The sequence below is a fragment of the Gouania willdenowi genome, chromosome 9, assembly GCF_900634775.1.
Source record: "Gouania willdenowi chromosome 9, fGouWil2.1, whole genome shotgun sequence".
NCBI classification, from domain to species: Eukaryota; Metazoa; Chordata; class Actinopteri; order Blenniiformes; family Gobiesocidae; genus Gouania; species Gouania willdenowi.
In genome coordinates, this window is record NC_041052.1 from 11,335,634 (window position 1) to 11,362,268 (window position 26,635).

At 37.1% G+C, this 26,635-nt stretch overlaps 1 protein-coding gene across 7 annotated transcripts in view; it reads right to left on the reverse strand.

Moving 5' to 3' along the window:
• wdfy3 (WD repeat and FYVE domain containing 3) overlaps window positions 1-26,635 on the reverse strand; it is a 105,514-nt gene that overhangs the window by 27,477 nt on the left and 51,402 nt on the right. For 4 of the 7 annotated variants that reach the window (XM_028456401.1, XM_028456402.1, XM_028456399.1 and 1 more), the window contains 19 exons: window positions 23,273-23,510; window positions 17,804-17,904; window positions 12,767-12,985; window positions 12,394-12,578; window positions 10,877-11,108; window positions 9,797-9,957; window positions 9,300-9,411; window positions 9,021-9,211; window positions 8,791-8,943; window positions 8,027-8,100; window positions 7,775-7,936; window positions 7,579-7,673; window positions 7,301-7,421; window positions 6,553-6,770; window positions 4,016-4,212; window positions 3,685-3,819; window positions 1,969-2,148; window positions 1,326-1,559; window positions 367-466 (listed from right to left, as the gene is read on the reverse strand). In XM_028456401.1, the coding sequence (XP_028312202.1) occupies window positions 367-466; window positions 1,326-1,559; window positions 1,969-2,148; window positions 3,685-3,819; window positions 4,016-4,212; window positions 6,553-6,770; window positions 7,301-7,421; window positions 7,579-7,673; window positions 7,775-7,936; window positions 8,027-8,100; window positions 8,791-8,943; window positions 9,021-9,211; window positions 9,300-9,411; window positions 9,797-9,957; window positions 10,877-11,108; window positions 12,394-12,578; window positions 12,767-12,985; window positions 17,804-17,904; window positions 23,273-23,510 (3,108 nt within the window). The remainder of the gene's footprint in view (window positions 1-366; window positions 467-1,325; window positions 1,560-1,968; window positions 2,149-3,684; window positions 3,820-4,015; window positions 4,213-6,552; window positions 6,771-7,300; window positions 7,422-7,578; window positions 7,674-7,774; window positions 7,937-8,026; window positions 8,101-8,790; window positions 8,944-9,020; window positions 9,212-9,299; window positions 9,412-9,796; window positions 9,958-10,876; window positions 11,109-12,393; window positions 12,579-12,766; window positions 12,986-17,803; window positions 17,905-23,272; window positions 23,511-26,635) is intronic. The other 3 variants (XM_028456403.1, XM_028456398.1, XM_028456400.1) reach the window with 2 other exon arrangements.

Consider the following 26,635-nt stretch of genomic DNA (forward strand, 5'->3'; position numbering starts at 1 on the left):
CGTCATAATCGAGCATTTATCCAATGAGCGTCTAGTTTGACTGCAGTGGATCAACCCCTAAATCCTCTCCCATTGACTTCAATTGAAGCTGAACTTCACCACAGTTTATTAACACTGTGACGCTGCGGTAATGAATGAAGAACGTCACGCTGTCACTGTCAGTTTCCTGTTATAAGAAGCTGATTCTGAACTAAACATACATGTGTTCTGTCATATATTTAGTCAATGAAATGTACACACAACACTACATATTTGACCACTGATTTTAGGGGAAGCTGAGGTTCCCTTGTAGTCTTAAAGCATCCGCCACTGTGTTATAGATATCTACGTTTGCAGGCTGATGTGAAAAATGTCGGCGCTTCTTACCTAGCAGGACGTCAGCTGCAAGAAGATGCTCCATGACGCCATCTAAGATGTTTGACTGAAACTCCTTCTGCTGAGTCCTGGTGGAGCGCTCTGGAGAAGCCTAAAGACATTAAATACATGTAAGCAAAAATTCTAAACACAAACCATACAACTCGTGGATATACAGAAGAAGTCGTAATTATTAGACACCCCATGCATTTGTTTTATGTAGACGTTGTGCAGAAACATTCTAAAAGCTCCAATTTCTACTATGCCAAAGCCAAAGCAAATATCCCCCTTGCTTTCTGTATTACATTGTTCTTCTTATGTACTATTATGGCAAAGAAATGCCTTAACTTTCACAGCTATTACCGGTAATAGGACTTATACATAAACCTGAGGCTAATTCTAAATATTCAAATATCTGGACGTCTTGAACTATTAACTCCTAAACTCCAATGAAACACTCCAGAAAATACAGCCTCAAGGTCCTAAACTGAGTGCTTCAAGTGACTCTCATAAGGTTAGTATACGTAGTGTGTTCAGCACACATATATGCCAGTGTTCCTTAGTTAATTGGTGGCTGCTTTAGAATAGAATAGAATAGAATAGAATAGAATAGACCTTTATCGATCACCAGAGGGGAGATTCACACATTACAGCAGCACAATATAATAGCAGACAGTAAGAACAAAAATCAATACCAACATAGGATCATAGTGGAAATATATGACTGTGGGACAGAAATAAATGAAAAATAAATTTTAAAAAAAGACATAAAAAACACAACAAATGTGCAAATGACTAGCTTTGCTTTCTAAATGCAGCATTTTTCAACAGAAAATGAAAACACAACCTTTTACTTTAGCTGAACTGGAAATAATTAACTTGTGAATTGACTTTCTATAAAATAACCTGAAGGGACTGAGGTTGGTCATGCTTGTTCAGTTAGAACAACCCCTAGAGAAGGATGTACTTACTTCCAGCAGTAGGTCGATGATGGGGGTCTGTTTGCTGGCCGGGGTCATGCACAGGTTGTCCATGATCAGAACCCTCATGAAGTCGAACACGTACTTTTTGGCTGGGTGGTTGGTGAGGGAGGTCTTGGAGCCCACGTTGCAGTACTCTGACTGGCTGCGATTCATACCGGAATCTCCAGAAAAGGCCTTGAACTCTTCAATGGGGGAACCTGCCTCATCGTCCAAGTCAGTGACCTTCAATGGTCGTGCAACGGTCGAAGAAAAAGCAATAGTGCATTAGGTTTAGCTAAACAGGCCACGCCCCATGCCCAATTTTCTTTTCATTTTACAGTTTAGATGCCAAAAATTCTAAACAATAAAAACGAAACTGACATTTATGCACTTTAAATTATCGATTTCACATGCATTCCTTTAAATGGCATGATGTGAACTTTTAGCTCAGTTCAAAAGATAAACACGAGCTGAGACAAAATGCCAATAACATAAAATGTTACCAAAGTCATTTGCCAATTATACTTTAATTAATATCACACTAAATCTGTTACCATGAAACCAAAGATTAAAGTCTACAAGTCAAAAGCGAGTGCAGATATAGTGTATAAAACATTTCTCGTTTGGAGTTTAAAACAAGACAGACACTTACCATCTCAGAGTAGGGCCTTATGTTGAAGGGGAAAACTGATGCTGCCAATGCACAAAGGAACTCTGGGCTGTGCCACATGGGTCCCAGATCGGACACATTGTGGTAAAGATACTTAAAGAACTGCATGAGGGTGATGGGGTACTCCCGGAGCCAAGAGCCTTCCTCTTCAGACTGCCATGGCTGAAACAACAACATATTGCACTGTCAATGGTGTTTATATGGTTTCCTAGCAGAGCAGGTAGAAAGCATTTGAATACTCAGTAAATACTCTTTAAAAAAATCACAACTTTCCCTTTCCTGGATTAAGTCAATGTATGAGTGTGTGGTGAAATCAAATAACTGCATGCAAAAAATGTCTGCAACTGTTTTATTAGTGTTTCAAAATGAAGGAAAAACTTTTCCTTTAAAATCAATTTAAAAAAGTATTTAAAAGGGGTAGGTGGGGGTTAGGGGTTTAGGGTGGAGAAAGGAAGAATTGCAGGGAGGAGAAAAAAAAAACAATTGCAAGCCTCTGGGGGGGTGCACGCGTGCAGCCTCAGAAGGCGCTCCACATGCTCCCTTGTAGATTGCGGGGAGGGAGGGGGGACGGAGGGCCGGTGGAGCCGTTGAAAAATAAACCCTTTGCTTTCCCTCTGAAACAGTCAGATGATATGTGACAATTTTGGTAGATCTGGTTCAGAAAACAAAAGTCCAGGTGGCGATGGGGGAGGAGGAGGGGGAGATGGAGGGGAACGGAGCGTCAGTCTGCACATCTTTGGTTAAATAGAAGACAAATAACCTTGAGTGGTTGGTGTGTGGGGGAGGCAACTGTCAGTGATGATAAAAGATTTGTTTTCGATTCAGGCTAGCATACTTTTGGGAGCCTTTAGTCTTTGGTCTCCAGCAGTAAAATCCAATAATGTGGCCTCAAACTGCAAGTCGAGTACTCAGCCTTTCAAAGCTGGTTCCAATTCCGCGTAAACCTTCTAAAGTTGCCTCCTGCTTACTTTTGAGTTTGTTCATCACATTAGTATGAGTGTTGAGTGCTCTGCCCCATCCTTCAGAAATCACTGGCAGCCTTCCCAAAACAGCTGCCAAAGTAATACAGACCTTGCGATAGATCAAAAAACTGTCCATCAGCAGCATCCCTGCTACCATATATCCAATCATATAGATTTCACACAACCTTCCACTTATTACAGGAATCCATTGTGTATCCGGCCGCAAACGTTCTGTCCGGACACGCGGGCTCACCCCTCCCCGGTCTTTTTATTGAAAATGTTTTATTTATTTTATTATTGAAAATTATTATTTATTGAAAATCCATAGTCTGACACCCTGAACAGAAATGCACCTTTCTTTTGTCACTGTTCCCAACTTGGGTTTTTCAAGTTTTTGCAGAGATTTGAGGGTAAGATTTTTGCAATGACCTTTGTACATGGTTTTGTATTACCAAATTATGCAATTTGATCTATTTTTGCAGTATAAATATAGAGTTTGTATGTTCCTTATATCAACTTCTGCATCTTTGAAAGACATTTGCTTGTGTAAAGTTGAGATATTGGAGTAATTTAAAGGTCCTAATAGAATATTTAGCAATTCTATTTTTACTGAGCAAAAGTTTTAGGTCGTCTTTTTTGTAGCATGGCCCCCAAATAACGTGCTTTTCTTTTTATTTCAAGCAACGAAAATCTAATATTAGAATATATGACAGCAGAGGTAGATAGTGCTTCTTACCAGGTTAAGCATGCTGCGCAGCATACCCAGTAGCAGGAAGGCGGCCTCGGTGCACACAGTGTGGACGGATCCCAACATTGTGGCGCTGGAGGCGGGCATACCAAAGATGAACGTCCAAATGGAGTCCAAATCAAACTGAGAGAAGAAAAACACACATTGCAGTTTTACATAGTCACACAACAAATTGGTGATTGTGCACATAACTGCATTATTCTTTCTTATTTTTGTACATGTTCATTTAAAAACTCATTTAGTTTTTGTTTTTTTTTAAGAAGAAAAGGCAGGAAACATTGATTTATGGAAGAGAAGAAAGAAGATTGGGTATACTAACATGTACCTGCAGGCTATCTGGCAGCTCGGTGACTGGCTGCTGCAGGAAGAGTGCCATGAGCAGGAAATACAGCTCGGGCACATTGGTGTGTTTGGGCAGCAGCGTCTGCAGAACAGGGAATCCTGGGAAATGGCAGGCATCCCGGTTGATCTCCCGCAGAGTGGAGCGTCCACCTGCACTGCGGCCGACGTTGAACCCTAAAGGAAACATTTATCGAGGAAAGCGAATGAAAGAGATGCTGTGAGGAGAGAAGCAGGTTGAAAAGTCTCAGAGACACAGACTATGAACGCCTACAGGCTACTGCGCTCAGCAGCTACAGCTGGTTCGAGGAGACGAATTAGGAAGGGGTTGGTTGCTGTAATTACCACTGTGACTTTTGCACTAACTGAAATAATATAAGGCAAAATAACACAATCACTTGTACAAGGAAGGAACTGCAGCCATTGAGGACACTAAAGGCATCAACCTAAAGACAAAATAAAAACATAATTCACACAACTTTTCTTTTACTTAATTTAATTAATTTAATGGACTGCAAGTCAACTATTGTCTGGAAAATGTACAAAACAAGTTCAAGATGTATGTACGAAAAGTCCCAAAAACACAAAAACTCATTAGAAGCAGAAGATGTGTGAAAATTTGAGTCTTCTCGTTTCAGTCAAAATTGTATTTTATATGTTAAGCTTTAATTTATTCAGACAACTTTTTTCAGGCACTTTACTTTGATCTCAAGCCTTTTTTTCGACTGTCAACTGCCAGTCTTCTTTAGAGGCGTCTGCTGATGACACTTTGATGTGTCCAAGTTTTGTCCATGACTTCCGCGTAACAATTCCAGCAAGTTCATTTCGTCTTCTTTTTGAAAAATTATATTATTACGCGGTTGAATGTAATTTTTTATTTTCCCATGTGAACATTGTAGTTTAGTTTTTATAAGTCGATGAACATATTTATATATTTTGATAGTTTTCGTTGACATGTATTATCCTCAATAAGTCATAGTCTAGTTATTGTCACTTAAAAAATATTGTCGTAGAACAATACAACAAAAAAAAATTTAATTAGCTCTGTTTACAGCAGTGGTTCTCAAACTGTGGGGTGCGAGAATGGACTTGCCTTTTTCTGTCCAGAAAAGGAACTTTAGAAAAAAAATTGTCACTTTTTTTCATCTTTTTCAATAAAGGCTTCATTATTAAACCCATTTTGTTGAAATTTAGTTTTTCATCCTTCAAAGGGACGAAAAAAGAAGTTTGAGTAACAATGAGCTAACATTATGATCATAATCATAAAGCAAAGTTTACAGCAAAAACAAAAAAAAGATGTGCTCTTTCATACATAATTAAAATTGTTTAGACTTCTCTGCTGCTACACATCAGTCACATTAGCCTCAGTAATACTTTTAATTACAATTAAAGAGATGACGGGGACTCAAGCAGACTAGTGATAATGTACTTCTTCTACTTTTCCAATTTGCATGTGAAGCATGGGAAAACTGCCTGGCCCATTACAAATAAATATGTTTTCAATAGTTTTGACGCAGGGTTATTAGACAAAATCAAATCCATGTACAACTCACATTCACTTTATTTGTCAGTGATCATAACGTTATAGCAAGACTTTGTTCAAATTTACAAGACCAATTATAAAACATCCACTTTCTGAACTTGCATTTATAGCTTAAACTAGCACTAAAACACAAAACGAGGACAGTGAGAGGGAAAAGCTTCACTGAGCTCATCTATGATTCTATGATCTATGCAGCAGCAGCAGCAGGGTGAGCAGCAGGGCAGAAAAGAAAGGAGGACGAACCCTTTGCTCTGCGACACACAAACTCTGCAGCTCTTTGTTTACTGAACGAAGGCCAACTCCGACGGAAGGCCGACTGAGGAGAGGCGTCTGCTGCTGTTAACCATGTTGCAACACACAGTAATTATACTGGACATTATTTCTGTTTGTATTTGCTACAGGATGAAATGCTTAAAGCTGCTACAGTGCCAAACATTTTCTAATTAGATAAAACCAGAGTATAGGCCTCATAGATCAATAAATTAAACATAATTTACTCCAAAAATAAAGGAAAAAGCTTGAAATTGCTGCTTGAAAGTTTGTTTCATTGCATTGTGGAATGTGGAGTCCTGTAGACGGAGGAGGCCACTGATTCGTTTCACACCATTTTTGTTCCAGTTTGTTCCCGGTATTGCCTGTGATAGCAGATAAAGTGAAAACACTTCTATACACCCGTCTCCGCACCTTCACATCCCACAATGCAATGTACAAAAGTGTTAGAAAATGGAATGTTTATGATGGAGGTGAAAGCAGCAATTTCAACCAAATAATGATCTCCGATTGATCAATGAGGCATACACTATTTATCTGATTAAAAATGATCAGGGGTAGCAGCTTTACAAAGCTTATATTTAAAAAACATTATCAGCAAATACCAAGTATATACAGATAAACTTAGGCTAAAAAGTTGGGTTTCGTTCCTGTTTGATTGTGGTTATGCAATGATCCAGTGAAGCAACGCTGCCTTCACTCACCCAGTACTGTGCCGATCTTGTTGGTGAGGACGGCGTCGGTGTGGTCCAACCAGCCTCCTCCACTCAGTCCTTCTTTGAAGCGGTTCTGGATGGACTGGTTGGACAGCAGCACCACTAGGATCCACAGAGCTGCCGTCACAGTGGTTGAGTGGAGATGCTCCTCCATGAACATCAGGAGCCAATCAAAGCCCAGCGTGCGCACCAGTTCCTCACACGCCCTGCAGGAAGGGGACAGTTAAAAAATAATCTAATATATAGAACATACAGCCTCCGGTCCAGGATGGAGTTGGTAAATACATATATAGCTATACAATAAAAATCATAATGTGGGACACAGGTTTTAGGCGGGAAAACAAACAATTTCAACATTAATGTGCCTAACTTTGCACTTCCAGTTATAAGTTAGACATAAAGTATGGGAGGCATTAACAATATCTAAGCAATAAGCGATGGATACGTAAATGTCCTTTGATTTATTTATTTTTGACCAAATTTTATTTAATTCGGGGAGATTTTGTGGAATAATTTGAGAAAAATTACAGAATTTTGGAAAAAACTAGATTTCTTTCAACAACAACTTACAACTGAATTATTTGGTAATTTACACAATGATTCACGTTTTCTGTGTCATTTTAATTTTCTGCTGCGGGCCGAATTGGATGCTCTGAAGGACCAGATTTGGCACCCAGGCCTTGAGTTTGACATGTGCTGTAAGGCAACCAAGCATAAAATAAAGGCGTTGTCTTACTGAGCATTTACTGTGCACTTCTCCTTTGTGGTGAAGAGTAATCTGAGGAGGTTTTCCAACAGTCGATTTCTCAGCAAAATGAGGTTTGCGGATAACAGGCCACCAAAATCATCATCATGACCTAACAAGACAAAATAGTATTTCCTTGGTCAATCAGAATAGATCACAATGTTTCTTTGTTGTTACGAACAATAACAAAGATCATTAATAGCAGGCTACGTCCAGGTATCTAATCATTCTCATACAATGAATATTTACAACTTCTGATTGACTTTTACCTCCATCGATCTTCTCCTCGTTGCTAATTTCCATGATCACAAACTTCTCACACACAGCAAATGTAGGGAGTGTGGAGGAGATGAACTGACCGAACCTGATGATATATATATAAAAAAAAAAAAACAAGTCAACCACTTGAAAATCTACAATGCACTAGAAAAGAGCAAAACTGTTATTTTGATAACAATGGCTGACCTCAGCAGGTCGTATGGGTTGGGGAATCCTTGCAGCAGTAGACTGAGCACGTTGCTGATGGCAGCCACAGTGGGTTGGGACAGTGTGGTGTCCCTCAGGGTCAGCAGTAGTCTGGGAATGAGCTGAAACTCCCGTAGTAGTTTGGCATTTTTAGCCGCCTCGCTGTGCAGTCAGAGCACACAAATACTATTTAGTTTCTCTGACATAGGAAGAATAAAGCCAAGTAAAAAAAAGATTAAATTATGAACTTGCCTTGATTCTGTCAGGAGTTCGATGAAGTGCTCAAACAGGGACAGATGGAGCTCATAGGGAGCGTGCAGCCACACCTGTGAAGCAGAATCAGCTCTCCTGATATAATTGAAATGGTTCTATTACAAAAAGGTGTTTGTACTTTTGCACACGCGTGAAGTGATAATATTGCCAAAAATTAACACAAGTAGAAGGGCCTCTGCACCAGCCGAGTATCATGTGACATTGTTCTTATCTTAATTCTATGCATCTGTGGGATGTTGTTGGGCTTTCTTGTTTTTAATAATGTAAATCACTTTGAGTTATATTTTACTGGTATACTGTATATGAAAAGCGCTATATAAATAAAGTTTGATTTGATAAAAAATCTGTGTACAATATCAAAACTTAGTTAATTCTCTACAGCACAGTGATGCTACCATGAATCCACCCAATCTCACCCACCAAATGAGATCGGACATTTTCAGATATTTGTCAAATATTTGCTGATTCAAGCCGTGACTATGAATCAACAAAAAAAAAAACATTCTGTCAAGATCAAAAACAGACTATACTCATCTGAACAAGAGGAGGCGATTGGAAAATGAATTACCATTTTATAGCTTTCTGTTCATAAAATATACCACACAACCTAAATCTAGCAAAAATGTCAATCAATGTGATTAGAAAATATGGAAAAATAATCAAGCAATAAGTAAATAAAACTTCAGACTCATATGTTGGAGATGTTTATATGAGCTATTATTGAGGTGGTGAACCATGCTAACCTCAAAGTCACAGAGAAGGTCCTGAAAGGCGGTGGAGTTGGGGATGATGGAGGTCTCGTGGCCACTATCGACCGTCCCGACCAAGGAGAAGGTGAGGTGGAGGATGTGGCTGTTGAGCAGTGAACGCTTTTTCTTCAGCAGCATGGCTAACAGCTAAAAGAAACCAAGCACAAACATATTCAATTAGCTGCACCAGGTAGAAGAAAACCTACTGTGGCACAAGGTCTGACCTGGTAGCCTTTGATCCTCTCCATCTCCTTACTCGCCAGTGGGTTGCTCTTAACCACACACACTAAAGCTTTTACTGCTGCGTACAGCCCCTCCACGTCTGAAGCCATGGCAACAAGCCCCAAAATGGCCGCTGCCCCTCCCACATACTGCAGGTTAGTAGCTACAGGTTTGGGCACAAATGCACGAACACCTGAAAAGGTAACAGGAAGCAGAAGTGTGGTTATTGAATGTGTCCTTGTGGAGTTGAAACTGGTTTTAATGGGAGTTTTTGGGTGTACCTAAATAACCAATGATAGCAGCTCCAATGGTGCGTGCAGGGCCATTAAGGTGACCTGCAGCGTTATGAACCAGCTTGACTGGAGTGGCGTTTTCATGGGAGGACACGGTGAGCTGTTGAGGAGAAAAGACCAAGACTGTAAAATTATTTTTTACATCAGTCATTGAAAAAAATGTATCAGAATATGTTAAGGCTTCTTTTGAATGAGTCCAAGAAAAATCAAATCTTAATCACGTTTTACATTTATTTTGAATATGTGTTTAGCTCATATGTCTCATAACTTTATGACTTGTAGTTTCTAATCTGGATCTGTAGTTTTGAAATCATCATCATCCTTTATTTCAGACTCAGGAGTTCATTTAAAAAAATATATTGATCATTATGTAGAATCAAGACAAAAAAAACCTCCAAATATGTGTTTTTGTTGAGAAAGTGTTGTGATGTAGCTGAGTGGCATCACTCAAGCTAACCAATTAGCAGGTAAGCTGTGTGTCTGACCTGTTTGGCGATTGCTTTACTGTCGAGCTTGTTGTAGATTTTTCTGATCTTGGCCACAGTGAAGGTGGAGGCGGAGAAAGCGTAGAGGCTAAAGGAAACCTTCTCCTCTGACACCAAAACCACTGGGGACGCTGGAGCAACCTCAGTCTTTGAGTCTTTACCTTGAGAGATGAAAATTAGGAGGAATGAAGTGATGCACTCAATCTTTTCAGTCTTTTGCAACCCCCCTCCAAAAAAAAAAAAAAAAAAAAAACAGGTGCAAGAATGGTAGAAAAGGTAGTGAAATGGGATTTTAAAAACCACAGAAATTGGTTTAAAATAGACAAATTATAGTGGCCAAAAACAGACCAAAAAAAGTGGTAAAAAGGGTTCAAGGTGTCAATATTGGGACAATTAGTTTAAACTTTTGCATTTAGGATGAAAAAAAAATCCAATAAAACTTCAACAAAATGGGTTAATTATGTACAGTAACCTTTATTAAAAATATACAAAAATTCTTCAAAACTCTTAAAAAAAAAAACTTGCAATGACATATTTTAGAGCAGTAATAGTTAAGTTAATTTTCTGAACAAAAAAGGCAAGGCCATTCTCACACTCCACAGTTTGAGAACTGCCATGACAAATCACGAATGTGGTTAAATTGGCAAAAATAAGCATGAAATATAGTGAAAAGAGGTTAAAAGTCACAATAATGGGTAAACGTGTGACATTAGGAAAGAAAAGTGATTTTCTGGGTTTATAAGTGCCGAAAATGTCTTGAAAGTGGAAAAAATGTGCAAAAAAGGCATTGAAATTTGATGGCGAAGTGGCAGAAATGAAGTAATGAAGCAAAAATGCATTAAAAGGAGCAAAAATATGGCAAGAAAAAAAAATGAAAATAGGTCAAAATATGGCAAGTTTGGTGAAAAAGAGTAAAAAATAGGCAAAAATTGGCTCATATTGCTCAAAATACTCTTAGCTTCTTGAAGGCTTTAGACAATGACTTGTGTTCAGATAAAAACTGACTTTATCTTTTGCGTTAACCCACCACCTGTATAGACTAGAGCTTTGATGGGTGGAGGTGGAAGAAGGCCAACTTACAAGGCAGGTAAACAGCTTGGGAACTACCCACGTAGTTCGGGCCCAGTTCATACATGGCAGCCACGCTTGTCGCAGGTAAGACCTCCTCCAGGAAGTGACTCGGCCCGAGGCGCCATACGAGGCTGGAGAGCTGCCGCTGGGCCGGTGGCGTCCCGATGTAAGCGTAAACTGTGCTTAACACAGGAGGGTTGGTGGAGCCGGAGCCGCCTGGAGCGCTGTGGACATAGTGAAGCTGGAGGAGAAGGAAGATTAGAGTAAGTACACCTGATCGCAACAGAAACATCGTCAAAACACATGTTAAAGCAGTGACCAATGATATGTTTTCCTGTCATTTCGAATAAACGAGGAGTTTAAAATGTCATTATGAGAGTAATACTTTAACCAGCAATTGATAAAATAGATGAAATAACCCTTGATGTCAATTTGGTTCTTCATATCATTTTTAATAAACACTAAAGAAAATTAGTCAGACACAATTTCACTTTTTAAAGAAGAAGAATAAGAATGATTTATGGAGTAATCATGGTATGGCTAAAGAATAAAGGGAAGTTACCATTTGGGACAAAAACCCAATAAATGTATGAAAAGGACACCAAACGGGGCCTGGGGACACGTGGTCACAGACTGTTGTTTCCTGTAAAGGGGCCCATCAGGAAATGAAACTGCTTTTATCAGAAAAGAAGGATGCTGAGCTCATAGCATGAGCCGCTTCCTTGATTCAGTATCTGGTCTCAGTGAAAAAATAAGTCACAAAACCACAACCTAAATCACAGTTTTCCAGATACTGTGCTTAGCCCTAACATAATCCAATAAACAAATAAAACACGTGTCCGTTCAGTTTGAAAACAAAAATAAACAAAAATGAATTATGATCTTTTTTTTTTTAAAGCAAAAATTATTCTTTCAGTAGTGCTCATATGTGCATATATGCACATATACAATCCCAGTACGATGTGAACTCAGTACATGACACCAGTCCCAGGTCGATTTTACGTTCCGTTTGCAATGCATCATGGGGCAGTTGAGTATGACTAGTGTGCACAATGTGCATACTTAAAAAATGTCCCAATTCTCGTGTACTGAATCTTAACCATACTATCTAATGTGAACCACTACATACTTATTTTGACGTCAGACTTGAGAAGTACTTTAAGTAATGTGATTTCAAACACAGCCTCTGTATTTTCTCATTGCAGCATCACTCTGTTCTGCTCACAAACTTTTCTTTCTCTCAATTCTAGAGTTACAAAGTTTGCAAACCATTATTAACAAACTGTAAGGATTTTGTCTTTTTTGTGCAAAAAGTACCTGCAGCACAAAGTGAGTGTGTTGGGCATACGCAGTGTGGTAGTCATGAGCGGTTTGTTTTAAATAAAACAGATCAGTTCTATGGTAAAGATAACTAAAATGATATTTGCGGTGGTCAGACAAAACAAATGTATTCTATCCTTCCAGAGAAAGGTGGGCGAACCCGTAACATTATAAACAGAGCATAAACCACGGTAGCCAGGCTTTACCTTGACTGTGTTGAGGAGCTGTCCATCGAGGTACAGGGTTGCCATGCTGTTCTTTAACATGCCTTTACTCATGACCAGCACCAGGTGGTGCCACTGGCCCTCTGCGATCAGGTCACCACAGCGGAAACGGGCACAGCAGGGCAGGATCTCGTAGAATGAAGCTTCTTCACTCGACTCATCGGCTGCTTAATGGAGAGCAGTGAAAAGGGGACATCGTCAGTGTTTCAGATCTATAACTACAGATCATCAGCAAACATTCAATTAAATATCAGACACATAAAAACTCAATCAAGTTTTTGGTTTGTTGTCAACTTCCAAAGAAATTTCAATAGATTTGACAGTCGAGTGGAACGCTATTGTCCTGGGTGCTCACAGTGTGACTGCAGCAGCTCCTCCTTGGTGGACACGGTGAGCGAGCGGTCTTTGGCTGACAGCACCACAGACAGGCAGACGTAGTGCTGCTCTGAGGAGGTGGCACGCCGTACCACGGTGAGCAGCCGCACCGGGTGAGCCTGGGGAGCCGCGCTGAAGTGCTCCACGCAGAACCAGGTGGAGTAGCTGAGCCCGGACGGAGGAGGAAACAAGCGCTCACCTGGAGGGAGAGGATGGTATTATCAATGCTTACTATGGACATTTCAGTGAAAGTAGCTGCAGTCAAGCACAAATCTCACATAGCGCATTTATTTAGCAGTCAATGTCTGAAGTGTCAAATTTCAGTCCAATAATGTATTTAAATTATTCCTTCAAATGGTTAAAATGTTTTCTTGTATGATCCTTCAACGTCTATAAGAAGCGTAAATACCGTAATACTTCTGCATGCCAGAAAGAGGCAGTAGAAAACACTTATATTGGTATTATTTAGTCTAATATGTTAAGGTTTCATTTATTCAGACATTTTTCAGGAAATTTACTTTGATTTCCTTGAGACTGGAGACTCTATCCAGAGACCATTCGGTAACAGGGGGCGTGGCCAGCTTGAGAGCACTCTCAAGCTGGCCACGCCCAGAAGGAACTCATAAGGACACATCAAAGCCATCAGTAGATGCCTCTGAGGAAGACTGACAGTTGACAGTCTAAACATGTCAGGAGATCAAAGTAAATTTCCTAAAAAAAAAAGTGAAACCTTAAAATATTCTTCAAAAAAGAAAAAAAAATGAACTTCCTGGAATTCCTAATTAGTTTGTTGTGCTGCAACAATCAATCAATATTTTCAACATTTTCATGGGTAATTAATTTTGCGCTTCATATATTTTCTCGGGTATTTTCCTTGATTTTTATAGTTCCATAAATGTTGGAAAATAACTTTATCCTAAAATATTACAATACATTCCAGGTTACTGTTTTTTTTGTATCTCCATAATTAGGAACTTTAAATTTCCTTTAGGCAAATACCAACTCTATTAAAGATGTCAACTAAGGTCTAAAGCAGTGTTTTTCAACCTTGGGGTCGAGACCCCATGTGGGGTTGTCTGAAATGTCTTAAAACTTAATTATTTGAATGATTATTATTTTTCAAATACATATCACACACAATAAATAACTGTATCTTTCTCAAATATAAATCTAGGTTCAAATAAAATGCAGTATAAAAACACATTTTAATAAACTTGATCAAAAACTAATTCCAGGAGGGTAAAAAAAATGTCTCTGGGGTCGCCGGACATGTGTAAGGTTGGGTAATTTTGCCTAAAAAAAAAAATATCTGAGTTTCGATTCGATTATTTTTTTTTTTCAATGCACTTAAAAATGACTGCAGACATCAGATATTTTGTCAAAAGTGCAACTTTATTGCTGTGATTGTCCTCAAGAGTTAAAATACGTAGAACAATCTCAAAATAAAAAGTAAATGAGGCTCTGTCATTCAACTATTTCAAGCTTTAACCCAGATTTAAGCAAAAGTGCAACAGCTACTTCACATTAACTTCAATTTTCTGATTAAGAAATCAGATAACTACATATTCTATAACATGTATCATTACAATTAAAAAAAATACAAATTCTTCCCTTAGCATCTCAGCATAGTGCGAATAATAAATGAAACATGTCTGTGGCACACATACAGTCCACTCAAAGGGTAAACATATGTAAACAAAGAGGGGGTTGGCTCACATCGCGCTAAGGTAACCCACAAGGACGGAACGCGAAAAAGTCCGAAAAAACTGTGGTGGGAAGAAAAACAAAAAAAAATTAAATAAATATATTTAAAAAAAATTACAATTTATTTATATTTTTTAACTTGAATTTGTCAAATAAAAATTGTTTTTATCTACAAATTAAATCCATTCATTTGCCCAGCCCTAGACATGTCCCAAAAATGGGGACACGACCTGTAAAAGGTTGGGAACCTGTGGTCTAAAGGCTAAGTAAAACCATACCATCACTATGTCATTTTAGCACCTCAACAATAAATACTGTATGTATATCCTGTTCCTGGCCTATGAGATCTATAAGACACTGTTTAAAGCTATAGTTATTTGGATTACCAAGTAGATACAATTTAAAATGGAGGTAACAATAGATTATTGAGCACTGTAGGCTAAACTGTAACATTGTGGTAAGCAGACGGTTAGATTTCAGGATGAAGTGATTTTATGTTCAGATGATGTCACCCACAGATGTGGGTCAGAAAGGAGTGGCAGAGGAGAGGAAAAAACTGGAGAGGAAGTCACATGAGGTGAAGTGGAGTGATGCAAACAAGGCAAGGAAGAGGAAAAAGTACAGGAGGAGGACAGATTGAGGGCAGGAAACAAAGGAAGAGAAAGAAGTATGGGGAAATATTGACGATGGGGAAAAGAAGGGAAATGTATCAGATGAGATGAGGACAGTGAGAGAGAGAGTGTGTGTGTGAGGGTTATAAATAGAGCAGAGTGACTGGTTGGAGAACAGTGTGGGATGGATGAGTACACAGAGAGCAGATGAATATGTAAACAGATGGAGCAGGAGTTAAGTAGTGGAGGAAAAAGAGGAGAAAGATCAATAAAAGGAGACGTTGTTTTCCTTTTGGTGCTGCTTAATTGTGCAGAGTTAAATGATGCTGCATCTCAGGTAGACTTTAACTCCGCCTCAATCTTTTTTCCTGAGTGCATCATTAGTTTCCGGTAATTTGTGTATTTATTTAACTACCGTCAACAAACATGATGGGGTACCATACGTCTCAAAACTGCAAATGCAATACAAAGCACTGAGCGAGTCATTTACATTCAGACTTTTCCATTATCCACACGTCAAAAAACACTAAATATGTTTTTATTTTTGTGCTCATATTGATTTAGCGCTAAAACTGAGGTGTGATTAACAGTCTTTAAGTTGCAGTATAAGTTAGAAAAAATAATAAATAAAAAAAATAAAAAAACTGATCTCTGCTTATACAGGCCAAACTTTTCATTTAATCTGAAGTTTCTGGTCATAATGTCTTTTATTACTATTTATTTATATCGATTTTTTTGATGCATTCACTGGATTTTTTACCTTTGTTTTCATTGATGTGCACAATATACAGACACATTTCAAAATAAAATCCAGCACTAAAAATCTAAATAAAATGATTATCTTGACTTGAGGAAGTTTAGTGTGGTTCCTAACCATATCAACACTTTGGGAGTGAGTAGATTCAAGAAGCAATTTCGTGGAGTAGATCTTAAAATAGTAAACTGCAATATTTAGAAGAATCAAGAGTCGGTTACAAAAACAAAACTAAATCCATTGTCTCCTTTAAGAGATGAGAGCAGACGAGGTACAAACCTCTAGCTGTGACAGGATGTTTTCTGATCTTTTGCTCAACTTGCTGGTTAGAAAAAGCTTTGACTTCCACATATAAACGGCTTTTTTGTTGTGTATGTTTTGTCAGTCTGGTCAGTGATATATATTTTTTTTTTAAATAAATAAATACATAATTTTATACATGGTACAGGATGAGTAAAGACTCCAGGACAGCTGGCAGCAACAGTAAATAAAAAAAACTATGTCGGTCACTCTTGTGTTAAATGTGCTAAAGGTGCAATAGAAGTGTTGGGTTTCATGCACTTTACATTTCAGCATTTAAGGAAGATTCTTCAGATGGGTAAATATAAAACAGGTGGGACGTGCCGACGAAAGAGTGACACGATTCTATTTTTATATGTCTCAACGCAACAGTTTTGCAATTCAACAGTTTCCATAGCAACAACAAGATGGCTAATTGTGTTCCTCTCACTTCAAATAATAAAAAAGTTGATCACAGAAACCTAGTTTCACCTTAAATTACACCAAAACAAGAGTTTTCTTACACTGGCTTCACTATGTTTTGAATGCATATCAATATGTTACAATACACCACCATTCTTTTAGGGTCTCATTTAATGTGTGCAATAGTGAGTAGACTGTGATAGTGAGTAGAGTCTGGTTCATTTTTTTTTTGTATGTATGAAATAAATTTACCTTGTGTGTGGCATTATGAACTTTTGGTATTTGTGTATGGTTTACTGTCTTATTTTGTATATAGCCCCATGTGACCCCAGCCCCTTGTAACCCAGCCCCCATTTTAAACAACAGATGGAAATTAGCCACTGGCTACAATCTGGTGTGTTTACATTCATGTATGTCCATTAACATGCACTGTCCCAATCAAAAAAAAATAAAATAAAATAAAAAAAAATAAAATAAAATAAATAAATAAATAAATAAATAAATAAATAAATAAATAAATAAATAAATAAATAAATAAAATACTATGAGAGGTCTGGTTGATCACATGAGCTAAATCACGCAATTTACAAAAAACACCCAATGAAAAACTTATAGGCTGCATTAATTCTACAGAACAATTCCACAAAAATAACACAATAAACTTCCAGTAACTTTGACATTTAGGATTTGATTTGATTTACTTTGAACAAGAAAACAGCAGCGTATCTCACAATGAAAAAATATGATGACAGTAAAGATAATTAATTAAAATTAAAAATAAATGAAAATAAAAAGAGAACAAATGGTAAAAAAAAATCCTGCTCGTGAAGCCTGTACATGTTCGAAAAACAATAATAATAATTTACTTATTTGTAATCTAAGTAGTAAATGGAAAATAAAACATCTTGATACTCAACCACTTGTTACCCACTGCCAAACTGATTGCAAATTGGAAAATTGGAATAACATTTGTAAGGTTGAAACAAATTGTCGTGTAATTTTCCCTGAAACTCAACTGACGATTAAACCCAGACGGAAATGTTAAAGGGATGAAACTTGAATGTGTCTGAGACCTCTGGATTATCAGAAAACAGTGAATTGTAATTAGCCAGACCAGACCAATCACGATACATCCTGCCAAGCCTTCCTCAGAGCAATGATAAATCTGAACTGTTTAAACTTTTTTCCTCTGCCAAAACATTAGATCAACAGAATGTGACTGTTGCTTTTTTATGTATTTATTTACCTGTACCCATTCCGCTCAGCACCGCTCCATCACTGACACCTGAGGTGTTGGTGTTGTTGGTCGGGGCATTGTGTGGTGCCAGGCTGGGAAGAAACAGGCACCTATGGAGACAAAAGAGAAAAGATTAACAGCCGTTATCTGAGGAAAAACAGCTGTAAAAACAGTGTTAGCCGACACTGTAAAGCAAGATTACCACAAGGTAAATTAAAAAAGACCTCACTGAACTCACACAGAGTCATAGATTCTGAGCACATTCAACAATCACAGCAACAATATTTTCTCTATTAATCACAATAGAAGAACAATGAAAAAAAAAACACTAAAATCTACATTATTATCAAAGAGCATGGGTATGTTATTTCATATCAGGAATCCCCCAAAAACTAAGTGTGGGGTCAGCTATGCTAATGGTTTTTAGCATTAGCTACTAAGAGTGTAAGAAAAAAAAAATTCTGCGATATATTGCGATATTTCACAGCGTAATTATTGCATCGCTCGACAAAACGTCCAAATTGATTTTTTTTTTTTTTTTCTTTAATTTATTTTTTTTTTTTTTTACTTTTTTAATAGCTTGGAAGTTGATTGCTTTATTTTTATAAAACATACTGGGCATTTTTTACATTAGTGTGTGGTTACTTTCTTTAAGATTTTAAGAACTTAACAGAATCAAAATATGTAGTCGAAGCAAAAATTTGACAGTTTAATAAATATACCACTTGTTTTTTGATATTACAGTTATTTACCACTTACTTGTTCTTGCAAAATTAAAATTAAAATTAGAGCTGGGTATAACCAGGTACCTCGCGATACGATAAATCGCAATATTTCTTCCACGATACAGCGATAATCGATATATCCTGAGAAATTTCATCACGATATCTGTGTCACTGAAGAAATTCGGAAATTATTGACTGCACTGAATCAGTTTCACAGGAATTACAAAATATTTTCAATTAATCTCACATGAATGACAGCCAAGTAAATCAAAGTGTATACTGCACAGTGGCTCTTAACACATGCGCGCACACAGTAAATTTGTAAATATCCACACCTCACCTATTGTCTCATTGTACTATGTATGTACTGCTTTATTTGTGTATCATGTATATATATTGTTTTCATCATGTCTTGTATGTTGCAATTTAAATAAAAAGGAGACAAAACATTGCAATATATCATATCGATATTTTGACACGACCCTATTTAAAATTTTGTACTTGTAAAGGTGAAATTTGTAATTATTGATATTATGATATATTGTGATGTACATCGTATTGTTTAGTATCAGGATATATCGGGATATATTGGGGTGTAGCATATCGTGAGAGGCAAATCGTGAATCGTATCGTCAGATTCACGGCACTGCACACTCCCAATAGCTACTACTATTTTTTTAAATTAAAAAATGTATCAAGGCATCCAACTGAAGATAATTATTACTCAATACGGTCACCTTTTTATATACACTTTTCTCATTTCTTATGTTAAGGATCTATCTAGTTAGAAAAATAGGAAGAGCGTAGTGGTAAATAAACTCATGTTACCCAGAGAAATATTTAAAAAGCTCAGCATACAAGTTTCTTTTATCATTATTCTCACTTTTAAGAATAATAAAATAACTTTTCTGCCAATTGATGTGTTGAAGAAAAAAAAATCCAATGGTTCTATACATCGCTGTTATACTATTAAATGAATGGTTACTATTTACAACGTGCACTTTGTGTTTTTTTCTCTCTCTCTGCATAAACACACAGGTCAGAGGTGAGCGTCTGCTACAGCCACGCCAAAGCTGGCAGAGATTCAAGATCTTTTCCAAGGACATGGACTCAGTCTCACAGATGAACGACAGAGTATTCCTGGCACCAAAACCTTGAAGCCTCATAATAACCACGCGAAGATAACCTTTAACAGTGCACATAGGAATAAAAAAACTGTTGCAGTAGTCCAAACATGAGGGATAAATGCATATATAATCACCAGCAGTCTGAGTTTTGAGATGTTCCTGAAGAGTATTAATAATAAATAGTTAAAAAAAAAATCAATTCATTTACAAAACCATACAATCGCGGTTTCATGATAAAAAAAAATACAATTAAATATTTATGGGAACAAAAATAATAAAAATAGCAGTTAGAAAAAAACATGATTTTACTGTTAATAGATTTGAACTCTGAATATACTTACATACTTACTCTGGCTATGACTTTTTAATCTCATTGGAAATATAAAACATAAGAAATCTGACACTCCCTTAATATTGCGTTATCTTGCCTCACACTATCTAGCCCCACCTTTATTTAATACTGATAATTAAATTGTACACAGAATATATGACTGTACATTCAAATACGTAGGAAGTGATAGACACTTTCTGGGTGTTTTTCTTGTTCTGTTGTTGCCTGATCGTGGGTTTGCTGTTGTTTGGCTGTCAGTGCAGGAGAAACTCCATGTTTTATTCAGAGACGAAGGCTGCGACAGGTTGGTGAGATGCTTTTGAGAGTCAAGCATCCTCCCATCACTCCAACTAGAACTTGGGACTTTTGCGCTGAGCACAAAGATAATTCAGAGTATCCGCAGTTACTGAATTTACAATAAATACAGCATTTCCTTTCTGAAATCATTTTTCATCTTTTAAGGATTTCTAGTTGGGTCATTTCAACACATTTTCAGGACAGCACATGTACTTTAGTTTGAAAAAATTCAGAATTTTTTTACCAATTGTTCCGTGATTATTTAATAGGTACACTGTCGTTTGATTGGATGAATACTTTTTGAGACGTGGCCAATCTTTCTCCCATTTTAGGCTTCCAATATCTCAGGAACTACATCACATAGGAATCAGAAATTTGGTATAGTAATACAGCTCCACCTACTTTCTTAGAATATACAAAAATATCCGCTATACATCATATCTGGTGGCCATGCCAGCCACTCAACATTTTTGGAGGGTTTCGGGCTTGAACATGTTTGAGAATTTTTTGAGACCCAAGTGTGTGGGCTGTTTGTTGTAATGACAAGGAATGACCCAGTTATTGTGGATACAACAGGAATCAAATTGAAACAATGAATAACCTTTAGTCAGATATTATCTCAATGTAAATTAAAATTAATGTGCAGATCTGCACCAATTATGCCTAGAGCTTTTAACTTATGGAACAAATTGCCTTTGAACCTAAAAGACATGTTAACTTTACGCATATTTAAAAAAATCTTTAAAATCAGTATATATCGTGTATTTTTTATGTATTTGTTGGTGTAATGAAAATCTGTCGATGTACATTTTCATGTAATGTTTCTGTATATTTTTAACTGTCTTTATTTTTTTTGTTCTTATATGTACTAGAAATTTTGTTTATGAACCCCAGGAAGATTAGAAACCACCACGGTCGAAGCTAATGGGGATCTAATGAACAAATAACTGTCAATCAAATAATCCAAATTTGTCTCTTAAACTCTAGGTTCATCTTTTAGCTTTGTTTAACCTGATATTCCTGTCAAGAAGTGGCTTTCTGATACCACTGCTAGGCTAACATGCTACACTTATTGGATGGCGACGGCATAACTAAAAACAAAGCAAAATGTATTGCGAACCAAAATTCGAAAAGATATTTTCTATAACAACAAAAAAGCAAGGGCAAAGTTGCCAAGGTTACGCCAAAGTCAGTCTTGTCTACTGAGCAGCACATTCACCTCACCGCGTCGTTACTACGCAGCACAGCCAACGAGGCGCAGCACGCACCCTGTCAGCAGCGCTGACACAGAGAGCGTGGCGAGACATAAAAGGCAGAAAATAAGCCTATTTGTATGCGGAGCTCCACAACTGGAGGTAAATAATGATTTCCTGCTGAGATGCTGCTCTGGGGGAAAAGCGCACACACGCACGCACGCACGCGCACACACACACGCACAGTCTCATTGCAGAAATAAAAAACAACACAGGACCCGGAGGTGTGTGTCACTGGGAAGGAAAACTCATCTACAAAAAGATATGGAGAAAAACACTTTCGAGATGACAAGACGCCATCTGTTGTTTCAAATTCTCAAAAACAAAGCAAACATTTGACTATTTGTAGAGACATGAAGATTCTCCCAGAAACGTTCCTAATTCCAAGGGAAACAGCGTACGGAGAGATGTATACCGGTGAAAATAAATTGTAAACAATCATTATTTACAAAAGACCAAAGCACAAAATAGCTTGAAGAATAGATGTGGGAAGTTAACCATGTAATGAATGCCTCTCAAAGCAGAGTGAGACACTGCATGGTGCATTCATGGACATGTGGCAGGGTTTGGTTGTTATGTTGGTTTGAAATCCTTTCCAGTTACACTAAGCATCTGCACAAGCTTTTATCTTCACAAAATAATTATGAACGAGCCCTTAGGTAAGTTAACTGAAAGCATGGTTTTACACACCTATTGTCTGTATCAAATAAATTGTATTTTTTGGGGGGGGGGTTTACTGTCACACACATATTTCATGTGTGATTGTTTGTTGTTGTTTTTTTTTTTTACTTTAATAATACAGTTAAACACTTCCCTTGGATATTGGCTCAAAAAAAATTATCCAGCAGCAAATCCAAAAATGTACATTTGAACATAGAATGAAATAGTCCTAACAATGGTAGACCAATGGAGAAACTGGACAGGGTTCAACTTCTAGTTTTTCAGCACAATTATATTCAGCCTAAGAATTAAAAAAACATAAAAACCTTTAATAACCATTCATCCATTTTCTGACCCGCTGTTTCTGTATTTCTTATAACAGTATGAATGTGAGTGAGTGTTGGTGGTGGTCAGAGGGGCCGATGGCGCACTATGGCAGCCTCGCTTCCGTCAGTCTGCCCCAGGACAGCTGTGGCTACAATAGTAGCTTACCACCACTAAGTGTGGAGTGAAACAATGATGCCTTAAATCCGTAAAGCGACTTTGAGTGTCTATATAAAGTTGATGCATTATAATTAACATGCATAGAAATATTGTTGTGTGTATGTTGTTAGTCATGATATGTTGTGTGTTATAAACATACAAAACTACAGAAAAATACAAAAAAGACAAGACAAATACATTTAACATCAGAAATACATAATATGGCAAAAAGCAGTTTAAAAGGCATTTCGCTTTGAATTTTTGTGTATTTTCAGTTGTCTGTTTTTTGGCTAATTTTGTGTATTTCTGTTATCATTTTGTGTATTTGTATTTTCTTGTGTATATTTCTGTAATTCTCTGTTTTTTTGGAGTCATGTCTGTTATATGATTTACATCATTTCAGCCCAAAAGCTGTCGGAAGATAACAAAAATCTGATGAAACATCAATAATGAACATCTCAGGGGAATGTTCCACACAAAGAGGAAACTAAAGGTTAGTAAGAGATTAAAGTTTGATGTGCCATGAATTATTTTACTTTGATCTTTACTGAAAAGGCGAAAAAATGAAAGACCATCATGAGTCAGCGTTGATGCTAACTCACCCGAAGCCTTCCAGTGACGTGTCAAACTCCACGAAAGCCGGCGTTACAGCCGACCCGTGCAGGCGGATGTCGTGAGGCGTTGTCATGGAGACCAGACACTTGACCCTGGTGAGAGGCACAGTGCTGCCCTCTGCAGAGCGCACCAAGCTACGGCTGATGCGGTACTGGCCATTTTCCTCAGCCGGCGTGGCGAAGACACTGTCGGGGCCGAAGCCTTCCATGGACATCGTCATGCTGTCTAAAGAGTCAGGAAAAGCAGGTCAGACTCAACTTCAGCTAAAACAATAGCGTGCATACATTGCATAGCATTATTAAAATATTATTTGTCTTTGAAAAAAAAAAAAATAAAATACTGCTTGATTACTAATTTTTTGGTCATGTGATCTTTAAGTCTCATTGAAGAAAAAACTAAACAAAACCAAAGATCCTATTCTAATAAGTACTTTACCCCACAGTAAAAACTAGGGGTGTGCATTGCCATGAAGCTGGCAATACGATTCACGATTTACGTGTCGATACTAAACAATACGATATACATCTCGATATATTGCGATATCAATCAATTGCAAATTTTAATCTTTACAAGTACAAAATGGTATGAAATACAATATTTATTTCATTTTTTAAAAACTTGCGAGAACAAGTAAATGGCAACTAACTGCAACTCAAGTACAAATATCAAAAATAAATGGTATGTTTATTTAACTGTCAAATTAAATTTTTCCAAAAAGTGAAACGTTTGCTTCTATAACATCCTGATTCTGTTCAAGTTCTTAAATTCTTTTTTTTTAACGGGTGTTTACGTGCTATGCATATGTTAGCACAATTCAATTTGAAATTTTTTTTTCCCCGTTAAAAAACATGATTAAAAAAATGTATTTGGAAAGTTTTTGGATCGATACGATAATCGCATGGTGAAATATCGCAACATGTTGCCAAATCGATTTTTTCTTACACCCTTTGTATAAAAATTGTCAGGAAATCTGCTGTAGCGTTGACAGGAGAGTTATCTGTAACAAAATGACAGCTTTTCCTAAAAAGGCAGCTTATTTTACCTATTAGCAATCAGCAAGAAAAGATTACCATCACACGAACAAACAATCTACCAGGAGTGAAGAAATCACAGTGCTCATGGAGGCTGGTTTTGAGCTGCAGTAATTAGTAGGGGCTTAATATCCATTCTCAGCTGGGTGAAACAGTAAGTGTCACGGTAATTAGGAGGAAGCGAGTAGCCCTGAAAATTACAAACATTAGCTGCTGCTAATATGAAAAAAAAAAAAAAACCAAAGCATTTGGATTGGTAGCTTCATGCTGGGAAGCTGCTTCTTGTTTAACCACAACTTAACGCCTCATTTAAACTAAAGAGGAAGAAGAACACACGTTAGGCTTTGTTTAAAAAGCCAACTTGTTCTCCATTTCCAACACTGAAAAGCATGTGTCGAGATAAGCAAGTTATTTGCTCCCTATGCTGAACTGTCTAAATGCTATACCAGAAACGCAATTTTTTGGGGGTTTATAATTGTAATCGTGTAACTGATAATTACAATTATTGCGTTATTATAATTGTAACTGTGATTGAAAACATCTGTTGCTTTTGTAATGATACTTTAATTGTAACTGAGGTCAGATATTTGACTTTGTAATTGGCATGGCAAATTCTATTAACACTACAAATGAATTAAACGCAAAAGTGGGGAACCATGTTAGAGTTCTATGAATTAACATACAGAGTTAATCATTACACTAATAAAATGCATCCTTTTATTAATCACCGTATCATTTTATCTTTTTTTTTGAAAAAATTGATATTGAGGGATATACTGACAAAAAAAAGGCTCAGACGCCTACACAAAAAACATTAATCCCAATATTTTCATTGATAAGGAAGCCTAACAAGGTAACCAAGAGATGAGAAACTACTTGGATGAAAGATAATATTTTTAGATGTATTCTACAGCTTATTTAAGACAAACTGACCCCATTATTATAAGGGATGCTAACAGAAAGCTAACAAGAGCAAGGTTACATTTTGTGGGGTTATTTATTAAAGGCTCAGTAATTGTGATTAATTGAATTTGAATATTTGGCAATTGAGAACATAATTATAATTTACTTTCAGTGGAAAAATAATAATTGTCATTTTAATTGTATTTGGAAAAAATGCTGATCACATCTGGTCATTAAATATTATCATATTATTAAATTTTGTTGTATTTTAAACTGTTCCAAATAAAAATAAAAAAAGAAGTGCCAACGGGTAATTGAAGGGTAACAGGAACTCGACCTCTGAACTCACAGCTCATTCAGCAAAGGCAAAGCAAATCAATGCTGCAGAGGGAAATGATTACCAGTGGCATTATGGTTTCATAACTGCACAGAGAGATGGCAGGGGACCTGTGAACTGAGCCTTTAAATTTATCAGCTCTTAAGAAGTGGCAGGGTCACCTTTCTGGTGGCCTATAAATCCAAAACTCGCTGTAAAAGGAGAACAAATCTACAGCTATTAATTAAAAAAAAAAAGAGTTTTCAATTCAATCAACCCAGGGTCTGCTGCTTTATTGAAAATATTAAAACTATGAAGGCAAATTAAAAACTAGGCAAGCACGAGTGTTAAAGTAAAACAAAAAGATAGTCATCAACATCCCCCACCAGATTGGCTGTCATTATAACTCACAACCTTTTCCTAAGTGTCCTAAATCTAAGAACTTAGATGTATACGTAAGAAAATATTATCAGAATATAAAATTACTAACTATCTTAAACGGTTTCGAAGAAAAGCTGTCCCTTTGAAGATACCTCGAACAGAGTGAAGAAAACCAGAACAAGGGCAATAACTCCGGAAAAAACATTTGCACTCTTCTCATTTTCGAACTCCATTGAGGTATTGTTGCCCTGAAGCCACACACTGAATTTGGTTATCCTATCTTAAAAGGTTTCTGAGAAAAGCTGTACCCTTTGAAGATACCACGGACAGAGTAATAAAACAGAAAAAAGGGCAATAACTCCGGACAAAATACTTGCGCGCTTCTCATTTTCAAACTCCATCAAGGTATTGATACCCTGAAGCCACACAGTGAATTTGGTTATCCTATCTTAAATGGTTTCTAAGAAAAGCTGTCCCCTTTGAAGATACCTCAAACAGAGTAAAAAAAAACGGAAAACGGGCAATAACTCGGGAAAAAATAATTGCGCGCTTCTCATTTTCAAACTCCATCAAGGTATTGATGCCCTGAAGCCACACACCAAATTTGGTTATCGTTACCATATCTTAAACAGTTTCTGAGAAAAGCTGTCCCCTTTGACTGGAATGGATGAACGCACAGAGCTCAAACCTATATCCCTTTTCACACTTTGTGGCGGGAG